Source organism: Urocampus carinirostris, chromosome 16 (genome assembly GCF_059441175.1).
Source record: "Urocampus carinirostris isolate Australia breed hairy pipefish chromosome 16, RoL_Ucar_1.0, whole genome shotgun sequence".
Classification (NCBI taxonomy): Eukaryota; Metazoa; Chordata; class Actinopteri; order Syngnathiformes; family Syngnathidae; genus Urocampus; species Urocampus carinirostris.
Window position 1 is genome coordinate 20,748,007 of NC_142364.1, and position 19,216 is coordinate 20,767,222.

The 19,216-nt window shown below is 39.8% G+C and overlaps 1 protein-coding gene across 4 annotated transcripts in view; it reads right to left on the reverse strand.

The window, feature by feature from the left end:
* The window catches only part of nedd4l (NEDD4 like E3 ubiquitin protein ligase), a 78,156-nt gene that overhangs the window by 18,044 nt on the left and 40,896 nt on the right, over positions 1-19,216 (reverse strand). For 3 of the 4 annotated variants that reach the window (XM_088355881.1, XM_088355878.1, XM_088355879.1), the window contains 8 exons: positions 17,329-17,517; positions 15,676-15,753; positions 13,555-13,614; positions 12,154-12,291; positions 9,964-10,155; positions 6,038-6,235; positions 5,818-5,895; positions 600-654 (listed from right to left, as the gene is read on the reverse strand). In XM_088355881.1, coding sequence (XP_088212007.1) covers positions 600-654; positions 5,818-5,895; positions 6,038-6,235; positions 9,964-10,155; positions 12,154-12,291; positions 13,555-13,614; positions 15,676-15,753; positions 17,329-17,517 — 988 coding nt within the window. Of the gene's footprint in view, positions 1-494; positions 519-599; positions 655-4,700; positions 4,716-5,817; positions 5,896-6,037; positions 6,236-9,963; positions 10,156-12,153; positions 12,292-13,554; positions 13,615-15,675; positions 15,754-17,328; positions 17,518-19,216 lie in introns of all 4 variants that reach the window. The other variant, XM_088355880.1, reaches the window with a different exon arrangement.

Genomic DNA, 19,216 nt, shown 5'->3' on the forward strand with positions numbered 1-19,216 from the left:
CCTAATTCTGAATCAGCCTTTTCCAAATAGTCTAAATTGTTAGATTGGTGTTACTTTGATCTCTTATTAGCAAGTACACTGAAACTTAGTTCTCACATTTGTGGATTTTTACTTGCCAAGTTTTAAAAACATCAAAAACTGTTGAAATTTTCTATGCAATATTGCCATACTGCAACACATTTTTACGTATTTTTTTCTTATCTATTTACTTATTATTTTAACTGTTTTATCTGGTAAGACAGTTTTAAAAACTACCTGAAATAAGGAAAAAAATAGCTCATGAAAAAAACAATTCTTAAAAATGCAAAAAAAAAAAAATTATCTGCAATATATTATTTTGCTCACTTTAAAGATGTTTTTCTTATTTTAATAGAGAAACGCATTTTTAATTTTTTTTTTAACTATAGTAAATTTATGGCCTTTTACTGTCAATGGGGTTAGATTTTTTTCTTGCAGTGCATTTTTTTTTTTAAACTCAGACAAAACGTTGATACCTGTTTTGCCCTTGAGGACCCTAACTGCAGCATGTAGGACATATTGTTTGTCACATTAGGAGATCAGTAAGCACCACATAGAAAAAGGTTTTAAGATTTCCTTACTGTGATCAATGTAAAAGGTGCGTCCATCTGTGTGAACTCTCTCTTCCCATCCAGGCTACAAAGATACAATAAAAAGACTGATGAGATGTATGAAAATACAAATATGATCACCACCAAAGAACAGGATGTGCTCAAATCGTCATTCAAACATGTTCTCCCTTCAAGTCTTCACTATTTGAGTCAGTGCTGCAAGGACAACAGATAACACCATACGTGACATGACACAGAAGGCTCGTCACGACTTTCACGACAGGTTTGAGGTTCTTACCGAAGAGCCATTACTTAATAATCAAAGGACACACACACATAATTAGACAGATTCACGCAGCACCAAGCAATTCAAGTATGCACATAAAGAGTGGGAGTGAGTAGGGAGGGGGCTTAAAAATGCCGAATCTACAATTATCTGCTGTTATGTTCACAAACTTATGTTTCTTTCATCCTACCATACAAATGTATAGTTCTTGGGTTCTTCTACAGTCAGGGTTGAACAATTTTTGACACCAGCAAGGTTAATTTTTTTTTGTTTTGTTTTAGTCACCTATGCCAGAATCGAGGCCTGCGGGCCATATCCAGCCCCCAAGAAGGTTTTTTATTTATAATCTTGATTCATAATTGTATCACCTTTTTTCAAATTCAAGCACTTTTTAAGGACTTTCAAAGCCAATTTTTCAATATATGCAGTTGCATTGAAACAATAAATCCAGATTAGATCATGTATTTTGCATATCCACCAATATATCTTTGTTTTACATATGTATGTATAGATTTTGAATAAATTGTGAATCGTGAATGTAAAAATCCATGTCTGCATGGCTTATCCTCACTAGGGTTGCAGGGGTGCTGGACCCCAGCAGTCTTCGGGCAGTGAGCAGGGGGACACCCTGAACTGGTTGCCAAACAACTCACTCATTCATAACTAGGGACAATTTGAACCGGCAAATTAACCCGTAGGGGGTCAAGACACTTCATAGGACAATGCCATACAAACTAATGCTAGCTAAAGTTAAACATGAGGGAAGAAATGCAATGGCAAAGTGAAGCCAACAGAGACACGTGTCAGTGTCATTTTTAAGCAGACTTGTTGTGAAACATGGCAACAATTTCAGGCATTTACAAGCAATTCACCAAAAATTCAAGCAATTTTTCATCCTTGAAAACACAACATTAAAATTCAAGAATTTACAAAGATTTAGAGCAACCAGACTAACCCTAGTTACCTCTACTTACACGTTACTTTAATGTGGTTTAGTAAATGATAGAAAATTTATATTATTTTTCTTATTTGAAATTATTTTAGCCCACCTTTGCTAAAATATTAAATATAGGCTATCAATGGTACCTGAATAACACTGACTTATTTCATTGTTCATGTAAATGTAATGGGGATTTTGGCTTTTGTCCCTGTTTTAAAGTTAGAGATTGCTGACAGAGCCACAAGAAAATATTGCTTTGTTTATCTGATCATTTAAGAATATATTTGTTAGCTTTTCATTAGGTTCAATTTGGTTTACTAGACAATATGGGTTATTTTAAAATTGTTCAACAATTAGGCAGTCCGACCCTCAGCTTATCCATCCATCCATCCATCATTGTCTTTCGCTTATCCGACGTCGGGTCGCGAGGGCAGCAGCTTTAACATGGAAGCGCAGATGTCCCTATCCCTAGCCACCCCCTTCAGCTCATCCGACGGGATCCCGAGGCGTTCCCAGGCCAGCCTAGAGACTTAGTCTCTCCTGAGTCGCCTGATGGAGGCGTCCAGGAGGCATCCTTATCAGATGCCCGAGCCACCTCAACTGGTTCCTCTCAATGCAGAGGAGAAGTGGCTCTACATAGGGTTCCTCCCGGATGACTGAGCTTCTCACCTTATGTCTAAGGACGTACCCAGCCACCCTGCAGAAGAAACTCATTTCAGCCACTTGTATCCAGGATCGTGTTATTTCGGTCAAAACCCAAAGTTCATGACCATAGGTGAGGGTAGGAACATAGACTAACCGCTAGATCGAGAGCTTTGCCTTTCGGCTCAGCTCCCTCTTCACCACGATGGACCGGTACAGGGACCGAATGACGGCAGATACTGCACAGACCCGTCTGTCGATCTCTCGTTCCAACCTACCCTTACTCGTGAACAAGACCGAGATACTTGAACTCCTCCACTTGGGGCAAGATCTCATCCCCCAACCCAGAGGGAGCATGCCACCCTTTTCCAGCTAAGTAACATGGTCTCGGACTTAGCTTGCCGAACCTCATCCCGGCTGCTTTACACTCGGCTGCGAATCGCTCCAGTGAGAGCTGAAGATCACAGCCTGAGGAAGCCAACAGCACCACATCAGCTGCAAAAAGCAGTGATGCAATGCTGAGGCCCCCAAACAGGACCCCTTCCCCACCAACGGTGAGCCAAGAAATTCTTTTCATAAAAGTTATGAACAGAACTGGTGACAAAGGACAGCCCTGGCAGAGTCCAACTCTCACCGGAAACGAATCAGACTTACTGCCGGCAATGCGGTACAGACTCTGGCACCACGCAAACAGGGACCGCATAGCCTGGATAAGACTGTGCGCTACCCCATACTCCCAAAGCACCCCCCCACAGGGACTACCAAGGAACACGGTCGAATGCTTCTCCAAAATACATGTAGACTCGATAGGCAAACTCCCATGCACCCTCAAGTACCCTGCAGAGGGTATAGAGCTGGTCCAGTGTTCCACGGCCGGGACGAAAACCACACTGCTCCTCTTGAATCAAAGATTCGACTTCCTGGCGGACCCTCCTCTTGAGTACCCCTGAATAGACCTTACCAGGGAGGCTGAGAAGTGTGATTCTGCGTTGTTGGAACACACTCTCTATGTTGCAGAGGCGTGTCAACCATGATACGCCCACAACATCCAGAGCCTAAATGAACTCTGGGCGGATCTCATCCACCCCTGAGGCCTTGCCACTGAGGAGCTTTTTGACCACCTCAGTGATTTCAGCCCCAGAGATATGAGAGCCCACCTCAGAGTCCCCCGCCTCTGCTTCCTCAGAGGACGATGTGTCGGTGGGATTGAGGAGGACTTCGAAGTACTGTGCCCACGATTAACAACGTCCCAGCTCGAGGTCAGCAGCGTCCCATCGCCACTATACACAGTGTCGATGGAACACTGCTTCCAGCCCTCAGACCCCGAATGGTGGACCAGAATTTTCTTGAAGCCGTTCAGAAGTCTACTTTCATGGCCTCGCCAAACTCCTTCCATGCCTGGGGTTTTGCCTCAGCAACCACCAAAGCCGCATTCCGCTTGGCCAGCCGATACCTTCCAGCTGGTTCTGGAGTCCCACAGGCCAGGAAGGCCTGATAAGACTCGTTCAGCTTGACGGCATCCCTCACCGCCGGTGACCACCAACGGGTCTGAGAGTTGCCACCGCGGCAGGCACCGACTACCTCACGGCCACAGTTCCGATCAGCCGCCTCGACGATGGAGGCACGGAACATGGTCCACTAGGACTCAATGTCCACTGCCTCCCTCGGGACATGGGCAAAGTTCTGCCGGAGGTATGAATTGACTTCACTTAGAACCAGTTTGCCATGGGTGACCCTACCAGGGGCTTAAAGCCCCCGACAACATAGCTCCTAGGATCATTGGGACACACTCCTTGACCACGATAAGGTAGCAGATCATGGAGGATCTCGGCTGTTCTCTACATAGCTCTTGTTTTTTATTTAGCCCTCCATCCATTTGACTTTGACACCCTGGGTTTAACTACCGTTAGTCCAATTTGGATGTCCCATCTCAATAATCAACTGCACATTCACTGCCCTGCTTGCTAAAAATATGTGCTGTGTTGTCCCTTAATGATAATGTTACACGGACACGGTGTAATTTTAGAGTCCCCGGGAGAGCCAAACAGGGGGAGTGCCGGTGCATGGGGCCGTGCGAAGAAACAAAACTGGAGGGGGAAATTAATAAGCACAAATTGGTATAACCCATTCATGCAAGTCACAGGAGAAATAGAGACACTGAAAACAGAAAAAGAAAACGCAGTGCTGTCTGCAGGCAGGACGTGACCACAGCGTGGCAGACCACACAGGTAGGAAGGCAGGCGAAGGGAGGGAGCCGACCAACCTCCTCTGGTAGGTGCTGCCAAACACACACGGCACCGGGAGGGGGTTGCGGAGAAAGTAGTGGACATTATTAGAGCCACCAAAACACAATAGAGAAATAAGAGAACAAACACATGCACGCTAGCCACACACTCCGCCAACATCACAGTCGAGCTACTGTAAAACTATTTTCAAAAAAATCTTGTTTCCAGACTACAAACTTGGGTGCCTCTTTTCTCAGTATACTAAGAGACATTCTTCAAACAGTGGAGTTCTGGCTGGGCAAATGCAAGAAAAGGAAAAACCATGCAATTCGTAACAATTTTTACTGTATCGCTCTCAAGATTTTTGTGTATATTATCACGGAATGACAAGGGTATCCAAATTAATTGGTCCGTCTCATATCGGAAGATAAAAACATATAGTTAATTCAAAGTCAGAAGCTTGCCATTATTCATTTTCATTAATCACCAAAGACATTTTCCCTTTGTGGTTTACAAATGGTCTCCACCGAGTCAGCCAAATTAAGCAAAAGATCTCAATCGGGCATGTCAAAAGTAAAGCTTGCAGGCCAGATCCAGCTGGTTGCATGATTTAAACCAGCTCATCATAATTTAGGATTTTTTTTAAACAAGCTTTCCATGCCAAACAAGAAAATGTTTTTGCTCATTTTTTGTGATTAAATGTGGTGAGTTTCGAAAAGTTCCCTTGCCATGCGTGATTACAATATACAGGGCAGGTTACTATTGTAGGCGGAAGGATAAAGCCTAACACTAAAAATCAAAGCTAAAAACTAAGAGTTGACATTTTTTAAATGGTCTGGCCCAACGAAGAACAGAAAGTCTAGATCTGGCCCCAAGAACAAACTGAGTTTGACATGCCCTCTCTAAATCATAGCTTAATTATCAGAATAAATAAGTTTTTTTAGCAAATCACTGAAAAAGGGTACGTAGACTTTACTCAATTCAATTTTGTGGTTGTACTAAACATTTTAAGTATAAATATGATGTACTTACAGAGGAAAAATAATCTGCAATTAGGTTACTTTGTGTAAAATTACTTAACGAAATAGAATTATCAATGCCACTTTGATGCAGCATGTACATTCCAAAAATAAATTTGCAGCAAAATGTACTTACAGGAAGTGGACCAAGTTCACCAGGCTCCATGGAGTTTTTATTCCTCATATGGACTGGATATTTTAATCTGGGATCCTCCTTGTTTTTTCCAAGGAAGGGCAAAACAGAAAAACAAAATCATTTTCAGTAACACTTTTGGTTTTAAATCTAATTTAAAGGATCTGCAAAGTATCCAATTTGATGCTTTTTTCATAAAAGTGTGAATAGAGGTGTGACACACCCATGTTGTGGTTCTGCTGTTATGGTCGATAAAGAATGGTCGTCCATTGGGGGCTATCCTCATCTCCCAGCCTGGCGGCAGGAAGCTCTGCTGGGCTTTATGCTGAGACTTGGGAGAGCTATAGGGCGAAGGCTGTGGCGACTGAGGGTTGGAGAAGGTGTCCTTCACTGCCCGCCTTGCCTGGATATTGTTGGCCCCCTGAACAAGCAATTACAACAACTTTAGCCCCAAATGTCTAAGATAGACATTTAGAACAAGTTAGATCAGGGGCCTCCTACGCGGTGCCCTCGGGCACCAGAGTGCGCCCCCTTAAGGACAGCTAAGGTGCCCTTAAATCTCATCAGTGCTGGGCCGTTGCGATTTTGCCAGTAAAATGATTCTTTTAAGTGGTTGACGGAGCCAATTAAACTTTACTTCCAACCTGGTAATAACATTGTAAAAGCATAGTAATAACATGAAAAGTCGATATGCATGGAAATGCATATCAAATGGGTGCGCTTTGAGCTAATTAGTAACAAAAAGTAACTCTCGGCGTGAAAATGGTTGAAAAACCCTGGGTTAGGTCAACTTGCAGCGATAGATTATTAAGTGGAATGGAAGGCACTGCCTTTGGTGTGGGAGAAAAATACTTGGGACCAAAATTGCTAAATATAATAACAAATAACCAAATGGCCCAACAAATATATTCAAATTGATGATAAAATGATCATAAAATAAAATAGAAATGAATATAAATTTGAATAAAAAAAAAGTAAAATATAAATTAAAGAATGAATACAAAATAATGACCACATTAATGTAAAAATTATTTTGAAAAAAAAAATATATATATAAATATACAGTACAAATTTTATTAAATTCCAATATATTGATAATGTAATTGATGCTGGAGACTGTAGGCATAAAATGGGTCATGAAATGTTATTTAAATGAGTTGGCGGTCCTATGCAAGTCTTGGGTTGGACTATGGTTGGATCCCTAAACCACCAGGTTTGTCGGGGCACCATTTTCTGTGGTGTATCTTTGGCAAGTACAGCCCGGTGGCGCCCATCCCTTTCCAGGCCAACATATGTTTCCACCCGGATTTTTGTCCCGAAGCACTTTATTCTTACTTTCAATGAATTGTTCATTTGTTTATTTCAAACTGTTTATTTCAAACTTTAGCGTTTTTGGTCCCCCATAGAAAACAAAAGATGATTAATGAAATGAAATGAAATGATCTGCTTTTATATAGCGCTTTTCAAGTCAATGACTTCCCAAAGCGCTTTACATTGTGCTTCACATTTCCCAATAGCGGCCGTGATCTGTGCAGCCATGTAAGGCGCTAACCTGCTTATTGGGGGTATTGGGGGTTCAGTGTCTTACCCAAGGACACTTCAACATGTAACACAGACAGGCCAGGATTCGAACTGGGATCCCTTAATCCTAAAACGATCACTCTACCTCCTGAGCTACTGTCGCCCCCAAAAGAAAAGATGATTAGTGGACGCAAAGGACAAAATTGTTTCAGTACACAAAGAACCCGGTCATTTTATAACCCAGTTGGAATAACAAACAAAACCTCACCAAGGCTCATTCTGTTATTTTCTAGATTAAAATATATTAATGCCATTGTCCGTGTTTACAAAGTACTACCAAGCATTACTTTATTATGCTTTACCTTACTTAGAGCAGCAAAAATATAATGCTATTAATGGGTTTCTGGAGTTGATTTATCACCTAATGTCTTATGACCTTACCTAAAATTCATTGTAAACGATGTATGCTAATAAGTGTTTAATGAGTTTTCTCTTTAAGTCCTAATTATGTTTCCTTTCCAGTATGGCATCTTATCACATACACCTACACATGCCTTAATTAAATCGCCAACAGGTCGGCTCTCTTGGTAGTTTGTTGGCAAGTGACAAAGAACATCTTAATTAGACACATTTCTCCTCCTTACTTATCATAACACTGCAAGGTTCAACGGATGTAGCTAGTGCTTATGTCACAAAGTGTTTTTTTTTTTAAAAACTTGTCTTTAATTCACTGTTAAAAGCTTGTGCAAAGTTATTTCAATGAAGTTGAAGTGAGGAGAACTAGTGTGAGAAAAGGACATAAGTCGGACAGGTGAGGTTGTGGGTGCTTTTGGAAAACAAGGATTGGAGAACTTTGTATTTTCCCCTTTTGTTTTAACACTTTTAAAAGTGGTGAGTCGTCAGGCCTCGCAAAGCCTTCTATGCTGGCTTAATAATATCAGAATCATCTGATTTCAATTATATTTTGTCCATTAATACTTATTAAATAATTCTTATTGTTTGCCAGCTTCCTTTCATTGTTTTTCCCCGGGTTTTGCTGCTTCCAGATATGTGTTTCATATTTAAGCATTTAAATGATTACATTTCAGCCATTACTTGTTGCCAGGGTCACAAATCTACCTCAAGGCCTTCACAATCAGTTCTCCCGGATGTGTTGAAAAAACTGTTTCTTGACCAATCAGATTTTGATTTTGCAAAACCAGGGCCTTCTAGCCTGCATAGGGACATCTCAGTTTTCAGAAAATGTGATTGGCCAGGGGACTCAAATGCACCAAAGTGATGGAGCTAACCGCTGTTAACTCGAGGAGGATGAAGAAGAATGATTGGCTATTGATTGAATGTGCTAACCCGAGCTAGCAAACTGTATTTGTGGTGAGCTGATCAAACAAATATATTGTTGGGTCTATGAAATAGTGGTTTTGTCAACCCACAATTACTGAAGGAAAATAAATGTAAGAAAGAAAACACCGGGCATCAAAGGAAAGGTTGGACAACTCCAAAGCTGGTAAGTTTGTCATAACCTGGGCAAGCAGGAAATTTGTGGACCTTCTTCCTCTCATTGCTGAGAGAAACAGATTTACGGTACATTACTACTTGTCCAATAATAAGTGAAGAAAGGAGGATTTTTGGATGGTGGAATGTGGTTGTATTCCAAAATAATATTGCAATTTTATAAGGCTATTTGTTGTTTTTATATGTGTTACAACTGAAGCTGCAGCAAATAATCCATAGCCATAAAATACTTATTGAGGATATTATAGGAATTGATTGCTGGGTTCCATACACGTTTTTCACAGCCAAATTCAAGGATTTTTAAATGACTTTCAAAACCAGTATTTTAATTTTTCCAGTCCCATTAAAAGAAGAAATCTGGTGTGTATAATGTATTTTGCAGAGCCACAAAAGTATCTGTGATTTACACATGCAATTTTTATTTTTGCGCGTGCATTTTTCAAGATTTCTAGATGTTGAGTAAATCGCGAATATAATTGTGCATCAGAACAATACGAGAGTATTTTTTTAGACAAATCTCTCCCAATATAGATGTTCCGAAAAATGACATTTTCGGTTGCAGTAAGTTCTTCCCATTAAAATTTACCGTTGGGAAACGCGACACTTTTTTTCATGGCCCATAATACATGTCTATAATTTATATGAAATCCTGACACTAATACACATTGCATAGTGCCCTGTTTAGGTGTAGCACAACCCCATCCTCTTAAAACACGACCCCGTAGGGGGGCGATGACGCTTCATAGGACAATTCCATATAAACTAAATAAGCAGCCGTTAATCACGTGGGAATGCAATTGCAAGGGAAAGCCACCAGACAGCAGTGTCGTCGTCATTTTTAGCAGACTCGTTGTGAAACATGGCAACAATTTCAAGCATTTACTATCACTTCACCCAAAATTCAAGTGCGATCCAATCATTGAAAACACAACATTGAAAATCAAGCAATTACAAGGATTCCAAGCATCTGTACAAACCCTATGATGGATTCAGACGGAGCACTACTGAAGGCCTATGTGTGAAATGAAGTGGCTTTTAAGACTTAATTATAAAGGAGGCCAAGGTTCTCCAATCCTTGTTTAGAAAGGTTGTGGAAGACAGGCGAGTGGGTCTCACCTCTAAGGGAGCAGACAGGGTTACAGTGGGGGAGCTGAGACTACGAGGTCGTCGGACTTGGGGCTCATGGAGGTGGTTGTTGGAGGCATTAGAAGAGGCATTGGAAGAAGGGGAGGGAGCGGGTGTCAAGGCGGCAGTTGCTCCTAATGGCGACGCCGCCCCTGCTGAGGTACTAGCTCCATCTTCAGTCAGCTGCCAGGGAAAAAAATACTTTTCCAGTTAAGACGGGTTGGGAACGAACAATAGGGATGCCACACTGTTTCCAGTAGAGGGAAGCCGGATTCCAAAACTGCAAAAAAACACACTATATAGAAGGCATATTTTGAGAACAGTTAGCCCCTTTTACACTGCATGCAAAAGCTTGAATTTTGGTTCCAATTGCAATGACAGATAAGAATACTTTTCATACAGAACCGTTATCCTATTTTGCAGTGAGTAAAATAACCTAAACATCTTTGTCATGGCATAGAAAATTTTATGAAAGCGACAAGATGGCTTGACAGTGGACTGTTATATTGCAGCTTCCTGAGATAAATTACAAAAAACGGGGGAATCTTAGCATTAGCTTTCTAGTTATCTACAGAAAAATAGATACTATATTTATGCGTTGTTGATTTGTTTTTTGTTTTTTTTTTACCCAAAAAAGAGCTCAAATCTTGGGTTCGCGTGATACACGAGGTTTAACAGCATTTGCGCAATAAATGATCAGTCGAGAAAGATCACTGGCCACAATCACAGAACAATGGAAATTGAACCCGGTTCGCGGCATTGAGGGCTGTTTCAAAACCACTAAACCACTAGCGATACAAATGACATGCGAAAAAGCATTCGATTTTATCTCATTATCACACTATTTTTACTCACAGTACCAGAGACGCATGTTAGTGCATAAAGAAAACATAGTCGTCCTGAAAGATATAAACACAAAAGTATGACGAGGAAGAACACTTGATTCTGATTATTAAATAAATATATTGTAAATTTTATGTTTGTATTGTATTCATAATTTACGTTGTCAATGGGAGATTTTAATCATGGCTGCACGTATTTAATGTTTGTTAATTACAATGCTTAATTTGAGATGAGAAACCAATTTTTAGAAAAAAATTAGGGATGCGCGTTATGCACCAGTACACAAATACCGTACTTTATTTTTAACTATGGTACCTTGAGACATTAGTGTGCACTTATTCTTATCTTGTCTATTGAACAACCAATACAAAAAAGTATTAACTCTTGATTCTTGGTTGTATTAGTCACTATTTTGTCATAGAATTCACTAAATAGTTAGTTATATTACTCAAATTAAGGACAACATAGTTCTTGGATTTGGGGATATTAATTGTTTATTTAATTCGGGCGAGGCATCTTTTAAGACATGAAAAATGCACGCAACCCTTTTTAAGCACCAGTTAAAATGAATAATGAATGAATTTTATTATCTAAAGCTAAAAATGGTTTACTTAAACAAGCAACATAGCAAATTGGCCTAAAATGCAAATATAGAGAGTAAATCTGAAATTAGTGATCCACAAAGGAGGGACCACTTTAATTTAACTACTTTAACTAGTGAGCTTCAATTTCTTCAAAATACATTTTACCAACTTTATAATGCATTGATAAAAATATACCGGTATACGCACGTTTTATCCAGGCTTTTTCACAAATACTATCTGAATTTTCTAATTATCTTATGCATAGATACTTTGCAGTGGAAAAGGGGCACCACGGAAAAACACACCTTTCACCCTTTGCCAAGGTTTTTATTCTTCCTGTTTTACTGACCAGAATTGCCATAAAAAAAGACAGTCCGCTAAACATTAAAATTCTAGATTGTTCAGCCTTGGCGAAGGTGTACTGAGTTTGAAATCAGAAATCATTTGACTGCGATCTCTTCCTTCTGATCAACGATTGAAACTGATGAGAATTAGACAAATGCATGGACACAAAAACAACCATCAGGATAAAAAGAGATATTAGACACCCATTTGCATTACGCTCGACACAATGCCATCGTGGAAACAAACACAGGGAGAGATGGGTCCAAACCAGAGTTTCAAAAAAACACAATACACATACACGCACAAAAAACAGGCAGCATAAAAAGCTGACAACGAGTGGACGAAAAGTGAATCGAAAACCGAGACAATGTTGACGCAAGTTCAGCTCCGCCTCCTTGACCTGCTGTACCTGTACAATGGGCCTAGTCCAGGTAGTGGTGCGGTTGTTATGGTTGACGTAATAAGTTCTCCCCTTGGCATCCTTCCGCTCCTCCCATCCAGGGGGCAGGCCCGGGGTGGTCAGGTTGAATGCAGTCGCTGTAGGAGACTGGCCGCGCCCGGTGTGGAAAGAGAGCAAAAATAAACCTGTCAGAAGATCGGAAAGCGACGTCTCCAGGAGGGAAAGCTTTAATTTTTCGATGAATACCAGTGGCGGTGTACCGCAAAATATCGGTTTAGAAACTTCTACAAAATATGAAGACTCATGTGTTCAACAAGAAAGACTGACAATATATTCTTTATATTCATACTTTGCACTCGGTACTAAGTATCAGTAAGTATTATAAAACTTGTATAGGTATTGGTCTGGGCAAAAAAATGGCAGTGAACATACCTGATGTAATATTTTGTCAATTAAGTCTACCCTATCCATCATCCAGTTAATAAGAAGGGTTTTTTCCAATATGTTCCCTCTACCCAAAAAAACAACAACAAATTAATATCGAATCACTTTCAATGCTACAGTCCACAGGTAGGTTTACTGAGGCCAACCTCAAGTAGGTACAATCTACAAAAATTCATGGTACAGTTATCCCTTGCAGTATCCGGTTTACTTTTCGTGCATTGTGTTCTCTAGCAGACAACACACACCGAACGCTTTCACGGGGGCAGGTCATGAAACACAGTGTGTATGTGTGTGCGTGTGTGTGTGTGTGTGTGCGTGTGTGTTTTGTGTGGGTGCGACTGTGATAGCCTTGTCAGTCAAACAGCCGGGCAGAGGCAAAAGTCAATGTGTCCAGAAGCACGGCGACAGCTAGTATTTTAGCAGCTCTTTACAATGAAAAGGAATTCATCAATTAAATCGGACTCTTAAGAAAAGTCAGAAAAGCGCAGGTATCACCATAAAGTGCTCCGTGGATTGTTATTGTGTCCGGGAGTAGTATGAGGCGGCGACAGGAGATGAAGCATAATTGGGGTCACAGCAGCGGCCTACTGCTGCAGCAACGTAACAAGCCACCCCTGCCTAGCCTGTATCTCAGGAACACCGGATCCATTACAAAAAAGAAAAAAACGGATGATCTGGAGCTACAACACCAGGGAAACTGCTACATTTGTGACGGTTGTATATTAATCATCACCGAGACCTGGCTCAGCCTGGGTATCCCCCGATGCCAGCGGGAAATATTACACTTTCGTTGTACTATAGTTGGCGCACTGTGTTATAAGGCGCATGGTCAGCTTTTGAAAAAAAATAAGACTTTTAGGTGCGCCTTATAGTGCGGAAAATACGGTACATTTTAAAGTATTGCAAACAACTGGGGTTGTTTTATGAACGTACAAATAATTTGTATTGTACATAAACAGACATTACCGTGGTATCTTCACCACCTGAGACTGTTTGAGCTCTGGTTCTTCTGGAATGGGAACGCTGCTGGTGGTAAATAACAGTATTGTCAGGAGGGGGCATTAATATGTGGGGCAGGTATTTATGTAAAAAAAAAAAAAGTCTTACCACATTGGCATTTAAAGTGCCTTTTTATGTCAGCATAGTTAATTTTCTAGTAAAATAAGAAAAACAAATCCTTAATAAGAGCAAAATTTCCCAAAAAGGAAAGCCTTTGCTCATTTTAAGTATTATCATTCCAATCAGAGAATTAATAAATGCCTGAAGTCGGAAATATTATCTACCATGTGCTCAATCAGGCATTTTCCCTCATTTTAAGGAAGATTGTTCTTATTTTACTTGAAAAAGGAACAAACTCGATACCTAAAACAAGCACAATTTTAAGCCAATGGGATAAGATTTTTGGGGGGGGGGTTGTGTTTAAAATGGGGGATTATATTGAAGGGACACTGGAAATACAAAAGGGTGCAGATATAAAGTGATTGTGTTCAGGAAGGAAGATGGGAATTTTTGGATGAGGGATAGTGGTGGGGAATCAACAGAGGCAAAATAGAATATTGATTGTCATGTTGAGTGCAGTTGTTGATTGGTTTGGATTTAGCAAAGAAAAAGTTTATTTTTAGGTATGTAACAGTATAGCCCAAGTTATAAGTAGTGAAAAAAATATGGAGGGAGGAAATAAGAGTTCAAAATAGGTGACTATTCAATAGAAGTGTGGTCACATAAAAAGAACTACCTTAAATTTAACACTGTTTAATAAATCAAAAGTTACTTTAAATGTTATACAAAGAACTAGACACTTTAAGATGCCTCTTCATGCGGTACTGTTTTGGTGGGCAACAGAGTTGCTGGTAATGTCTACCCAAAATAATTACAATGACCTGACTGCTGTTTGGATTTACTCATTGTAATATTGCATTTACATTCTAGAAACTGGGGGTGCTAAATCACTTCAGCTGCTATGTAAAATGCCACACAAGCCACTTCTTCAGTGCCAGTATCTCATAAACGCTAGATTAATCACCCATGGAACGGAATACCTGGAGCTACAACTTGTGGGAAATCGCTACGTTCTTGACTGTTGTATTTTAATCATCATGGAGACCTGGGTCAAGCCAAGGACTCCTGATGCTGGAGTGCAGCTAGCGGGCCGCTCTCTACATGAGTTCTTTCACTGAAAGAAGCGCCCCAATTTCATTGTATAATAACAATAAAGACTATTCATTCATGTTGCGTTAAAGGTTATGACAGCGACCAGAGTGTGTTGCAGTGAGTAGGCGCACCCAAATATTTCAGGGGATTACACAGTGGATTTTGGGTTATTATTATTATTGTTAGTATTGAGCCGAGCTGTGAAAACATTGTCAGACGTTAAACTGGTGGTACAGAAAAGGTTGGGGGACCACTGCTGTAAACTATGTTTTTTATTGTGTACTGCAGATGTACGGCAGTCATGTTGCAGCTGTTTGTGTGCAGTGTGTGCTGTTGTACAGTTTTTACCGCAATATATTATCACAGCAAAAAAATACTGCATTGTATGTTAATATACAGACCTCAACAACATTGCAATGATGGTAAGCAATGACTGATGATAGCAAATTCCTGCCTGATTACCTAACCTGCTAATGGCTTGTCATTGCTGCTGACATTAGAGTATTCTTTATTTTTTCATAGCTGACTCAATTGTGTGACACCCTCAAGAATCATGGGACAGTGGTACTTAGCGACTGTGACTAATGAACTTTGGAAACATGCAAGGGTGTCTAACTGGAATGGTTTTAGTTCTGAGGATTAAGAGCCTTCTTTGAAGTCAGCAATGAAGACGGGAAGGAAGTGGTGCGGTAATCCCACTGAGTGAAGAAGAAAGGAAAGACAGCTACAACAAGGGGGAGAAGTGAAGAGTTAGAAACACCACCTGTCCGGTGAGGAGGTGGGGAAAGCGGGATTAATGTGTTGTACACCCACAACGAAGATGTGAAGGAAAAGCCTATAAAGCCCTCGGGGTCAATGAGAATGCTCAACAGTAACAGAACACAAAGGAAGAGCGGAGACGGGACAGAAGAAAATGCCAAGTTGGCAAATATTTACCGCGAGAGGAGGTGGCTGGGCCTGATCGCTAACGCCGTCCGTCATACTGGAGGAGCGCAGTCGGTTTGACAACTGGTTCTGCCGAAAACATATTTAATAAGTTGTTTACACATTTGCTGTACAGTTGTTTACACGAGCACCTCTACAAACAATAATTTCGAGACAAGAGCTTGGGTTTTTTTAAACTTAATTTTGCATGCTTTACAAAGGAAAATCCAGTTCAAGAGAGGCTATCAATAGAGACAGCTCATCGGTCGTGACTATTTGCCGCCATCAGCTTGGTCCATTTTGCTCATGTGCCTCCCGCCACCTGATTCTGCGCCCCTGGTTATATCTGTATTCTAAAGGTATTCCTCAGCAAGATTTATTTTTAATCGCGTTTTTATAGCATCTGCTTTTTTGTGACTTTTTATGACCTTAACAAGGAGTTCCGAAAATGGAAACAGAGGAGTCTGGGAAAAAAAAAAAACTGAAACGAAGCAAGAAATAATAGAAAAACAAGGGCGGTGTTACAGTAAGTGACCAAGCCAAAAACTATAATAGTGAAGCAGCGAGTGCCGATCACAAAGTCTCAGAAGAATTTGCGCAGCGTGTCGCTGCATTAATTTCCCAGGGAGGTTATATTGCTGTTGCGAAAAAAAAAAAAAAACGAATAGGTCGGACCAAAAAAGCTGGCATCCACAAAAGACAGAGATGCTGGCTAAGTGGGAGGAAGTCACTGCTTTCGTTGAAAATAAACAAACATCCAGAAAACGTGGAAACTAGTCTTGCGAAAGCTCTGTTTAATGACACTTGCTTTATGCATTTCTGTACCATTTTGAAGGGGGGGCAGAGTTTTTTTTCTTTTTTTCTTCTTTCAAAAGAACTGTAGAAAGTGAGTGTTCCCAGTCAGGCTAAAAGGGCAAAAGAAAGTTCTGAAAGAAAATAAAACAGCCCCCAAAAAATTGTGCTGTAAGAATAAATTGCAGTAACTTTAATTTTAAGCGTACAGGAAGTTTAGGTCTGCAATTTAAGATTATTTTCATGATAAACATTCCCCATTTATAATATGCGTAAGAACCTGCTCCTTGTATTGAGTTTAACATGTCATTATTGTTATTTTTCTTTTCACTTTTTTTTTTTAATGAAAAAGGTCTCTGCGCCCTCTGCTAGACCAAAGTGGTCATACAACCCTTAACTTCGCAACAAAATCCAATACACTTGTTTGCATTAAATGTGCTTAGTGGCTCATAAATTGAGCTACACAGTCAATGATCATATTAGTCGCCAACGCTTTTAATAATCGATTTTATCGATTCGTTGATGCAGCACTACTTACGTATCATCAAAAGTCGTGCGTTGTCACTCCTCCTGCACCACCAAGCACCTCCGTAACGGCTTTCTGCCATCAATATAATTTTGTATTTGATTTTGTTAATATCATCTAATTAGTGTATGTTTTATGTTTAACTATTATTTGAATGTGTTTTAGTGAGAATGGTATCTTATTGGCCATTTTTTTAGTTTTTCATGATTTCGTATCAGGAAAATTTGCTCGTTACACGAGCTATTCGAGCTATGAGCACAATCCCGAACTGAATTCAGCTTGTATGCAGAGGTACTACTGTATATGTATTCTGTTTATACACAATGTAACGTGGTTTGATCCCTCACCAAAACTGAACTGGGCCCAGGCACTTCGCCATTCGCGTCAGAGGGGAAGGAAAGCCTCAGGCTCAAATCATCGGAGAATTCCTGGGGGACAGGCGTCGATGGGGGTTGTGGGGTCAGCAGGGAGGACGTACCCGGTTGGGCCTGGGGCAGGCTGTCATTTGGGTCTTCCTCTGTGATAAGCTCCCAAGACTGCAGACAAAAAGGATAAGAGTCCACCATGTCAGAAGAATAATACTACTGATTGGAAGGATTTCAAGGATATGGCCATAAAAGCCCCAGAATGCATTTTTCAAATTGAATGTTAATTGTATTTTCATAGATTTTTTTTAATGGTAAATGGTCTGCATTTATATAGCACTTTTCAAGTCAATGAAGACCTTCCAAAGCGCTTTACAATGTGCTTCACGCTTACCCATTCACACACACACTCACACAACAATAGGAGTCAGCCATGCAAAGCGCCCATCTGATTATTGGGGGTTGTTTACTGTTTTGTTTATAAGATACTTAAGTACTTTCCTTAGAAAACTGTCATTCTAATTTCTATTCTAACCCAATTTAGGAAAAAAATAATTTAGGAGGGATTAAAAATACGTTTTTAATTTAAAAAATACTTTTACTGTCTGACCTTTTTTAATTTAAAAATGTGTCCTATTTTCCATATATATTATTTTTCTTTTATTTCCATTTGTATTCTAAATTTGAAAACCATTTTAAGGGAACTGATACAAGCTTTTTAATACATCTACTAAAATTTTACCCCAAGGTAAAGTTTTGTGTGATGTATTTTCGTCAAGGAATAATAATCACGTTTTAAATTACATAAATCTGGAAGCTGGTATTAAAAAATAAAATTAAGAAGACAAGGATAAATGGAGAATGGTATCTTATTGGCCATTTGGCCACAAAGCATTTTGCAATTATTTAAAGAACAAAAGTTGAACAAAAGTTTAAAATTCCGAGCACAGGTGAGGTAGTATTCCAGCAAACTTTAGGTCAAATTTCAAATTGGGGAATTCAGCTTTATTGAAATAAAGATTGTGAAAAATACAACAAATCCGTTAAAACAGAAAGTCTAAACCCAGGTGTTGGCAACCCAAAATGTTGAAAAAGCCCTATTGCACGAAAAAAAAAAAACATGAATTTGAAGCTGCATAAAATGAAAAGATTCATATAATTCTTATAAGGAACGCATCACATAAGGTCCATAAAATTTGGACTATAAGCCGTAATTTTTCTCCAAGCTTTAAACCCTGCGGCTTATGCAACGATGTGGCCCATGTATTTATTTTTTCTAAGAGTGAGACAGGTGGAATGTATGTGTCGAGGAAGACGCAATTTTAATGTAACTTTGTGCATGAATAAAACTAGCATGAACAAACCCTCATCATGGAAAAAGGTGTCAATCAGATAGGGGAGCGCTAACGATCATATTGGGAATTATTTCACGAGGCTATTTATTTGTAAATGGAAATAGTATAACGAAACAAAAAAATTAAAAGAAGCAACGTCCAACGAACCAGAAATGTTTAAGGCGGATGACTATTCATCTCTCGGCATTATCGTGTGTTGGAGTAAATATTTTACACGCTTGGATTCAATGGATTGTTCTTTATAGAACAAAGCCATTTTTCCGGACATTCAAGGAAGTTAAAGACAGCCCAGGGGAAGTACTGGCGACTTACACCAGCTGTATAGTTTTCGGGTATGTTGTTTCAGACTGATCGTGATGTTTCTCTGATTAGTATATTTTGAAATTGTCAATATATCTTGAATCCCAAAAGTTCAAGCTTTCCAATGATATACGGCATGACATATTTCAGTGCCTGGTGACATCGTCCAGACAAGTATTTAAATCAATCATTTGACCACTAGACGGCACTGTATT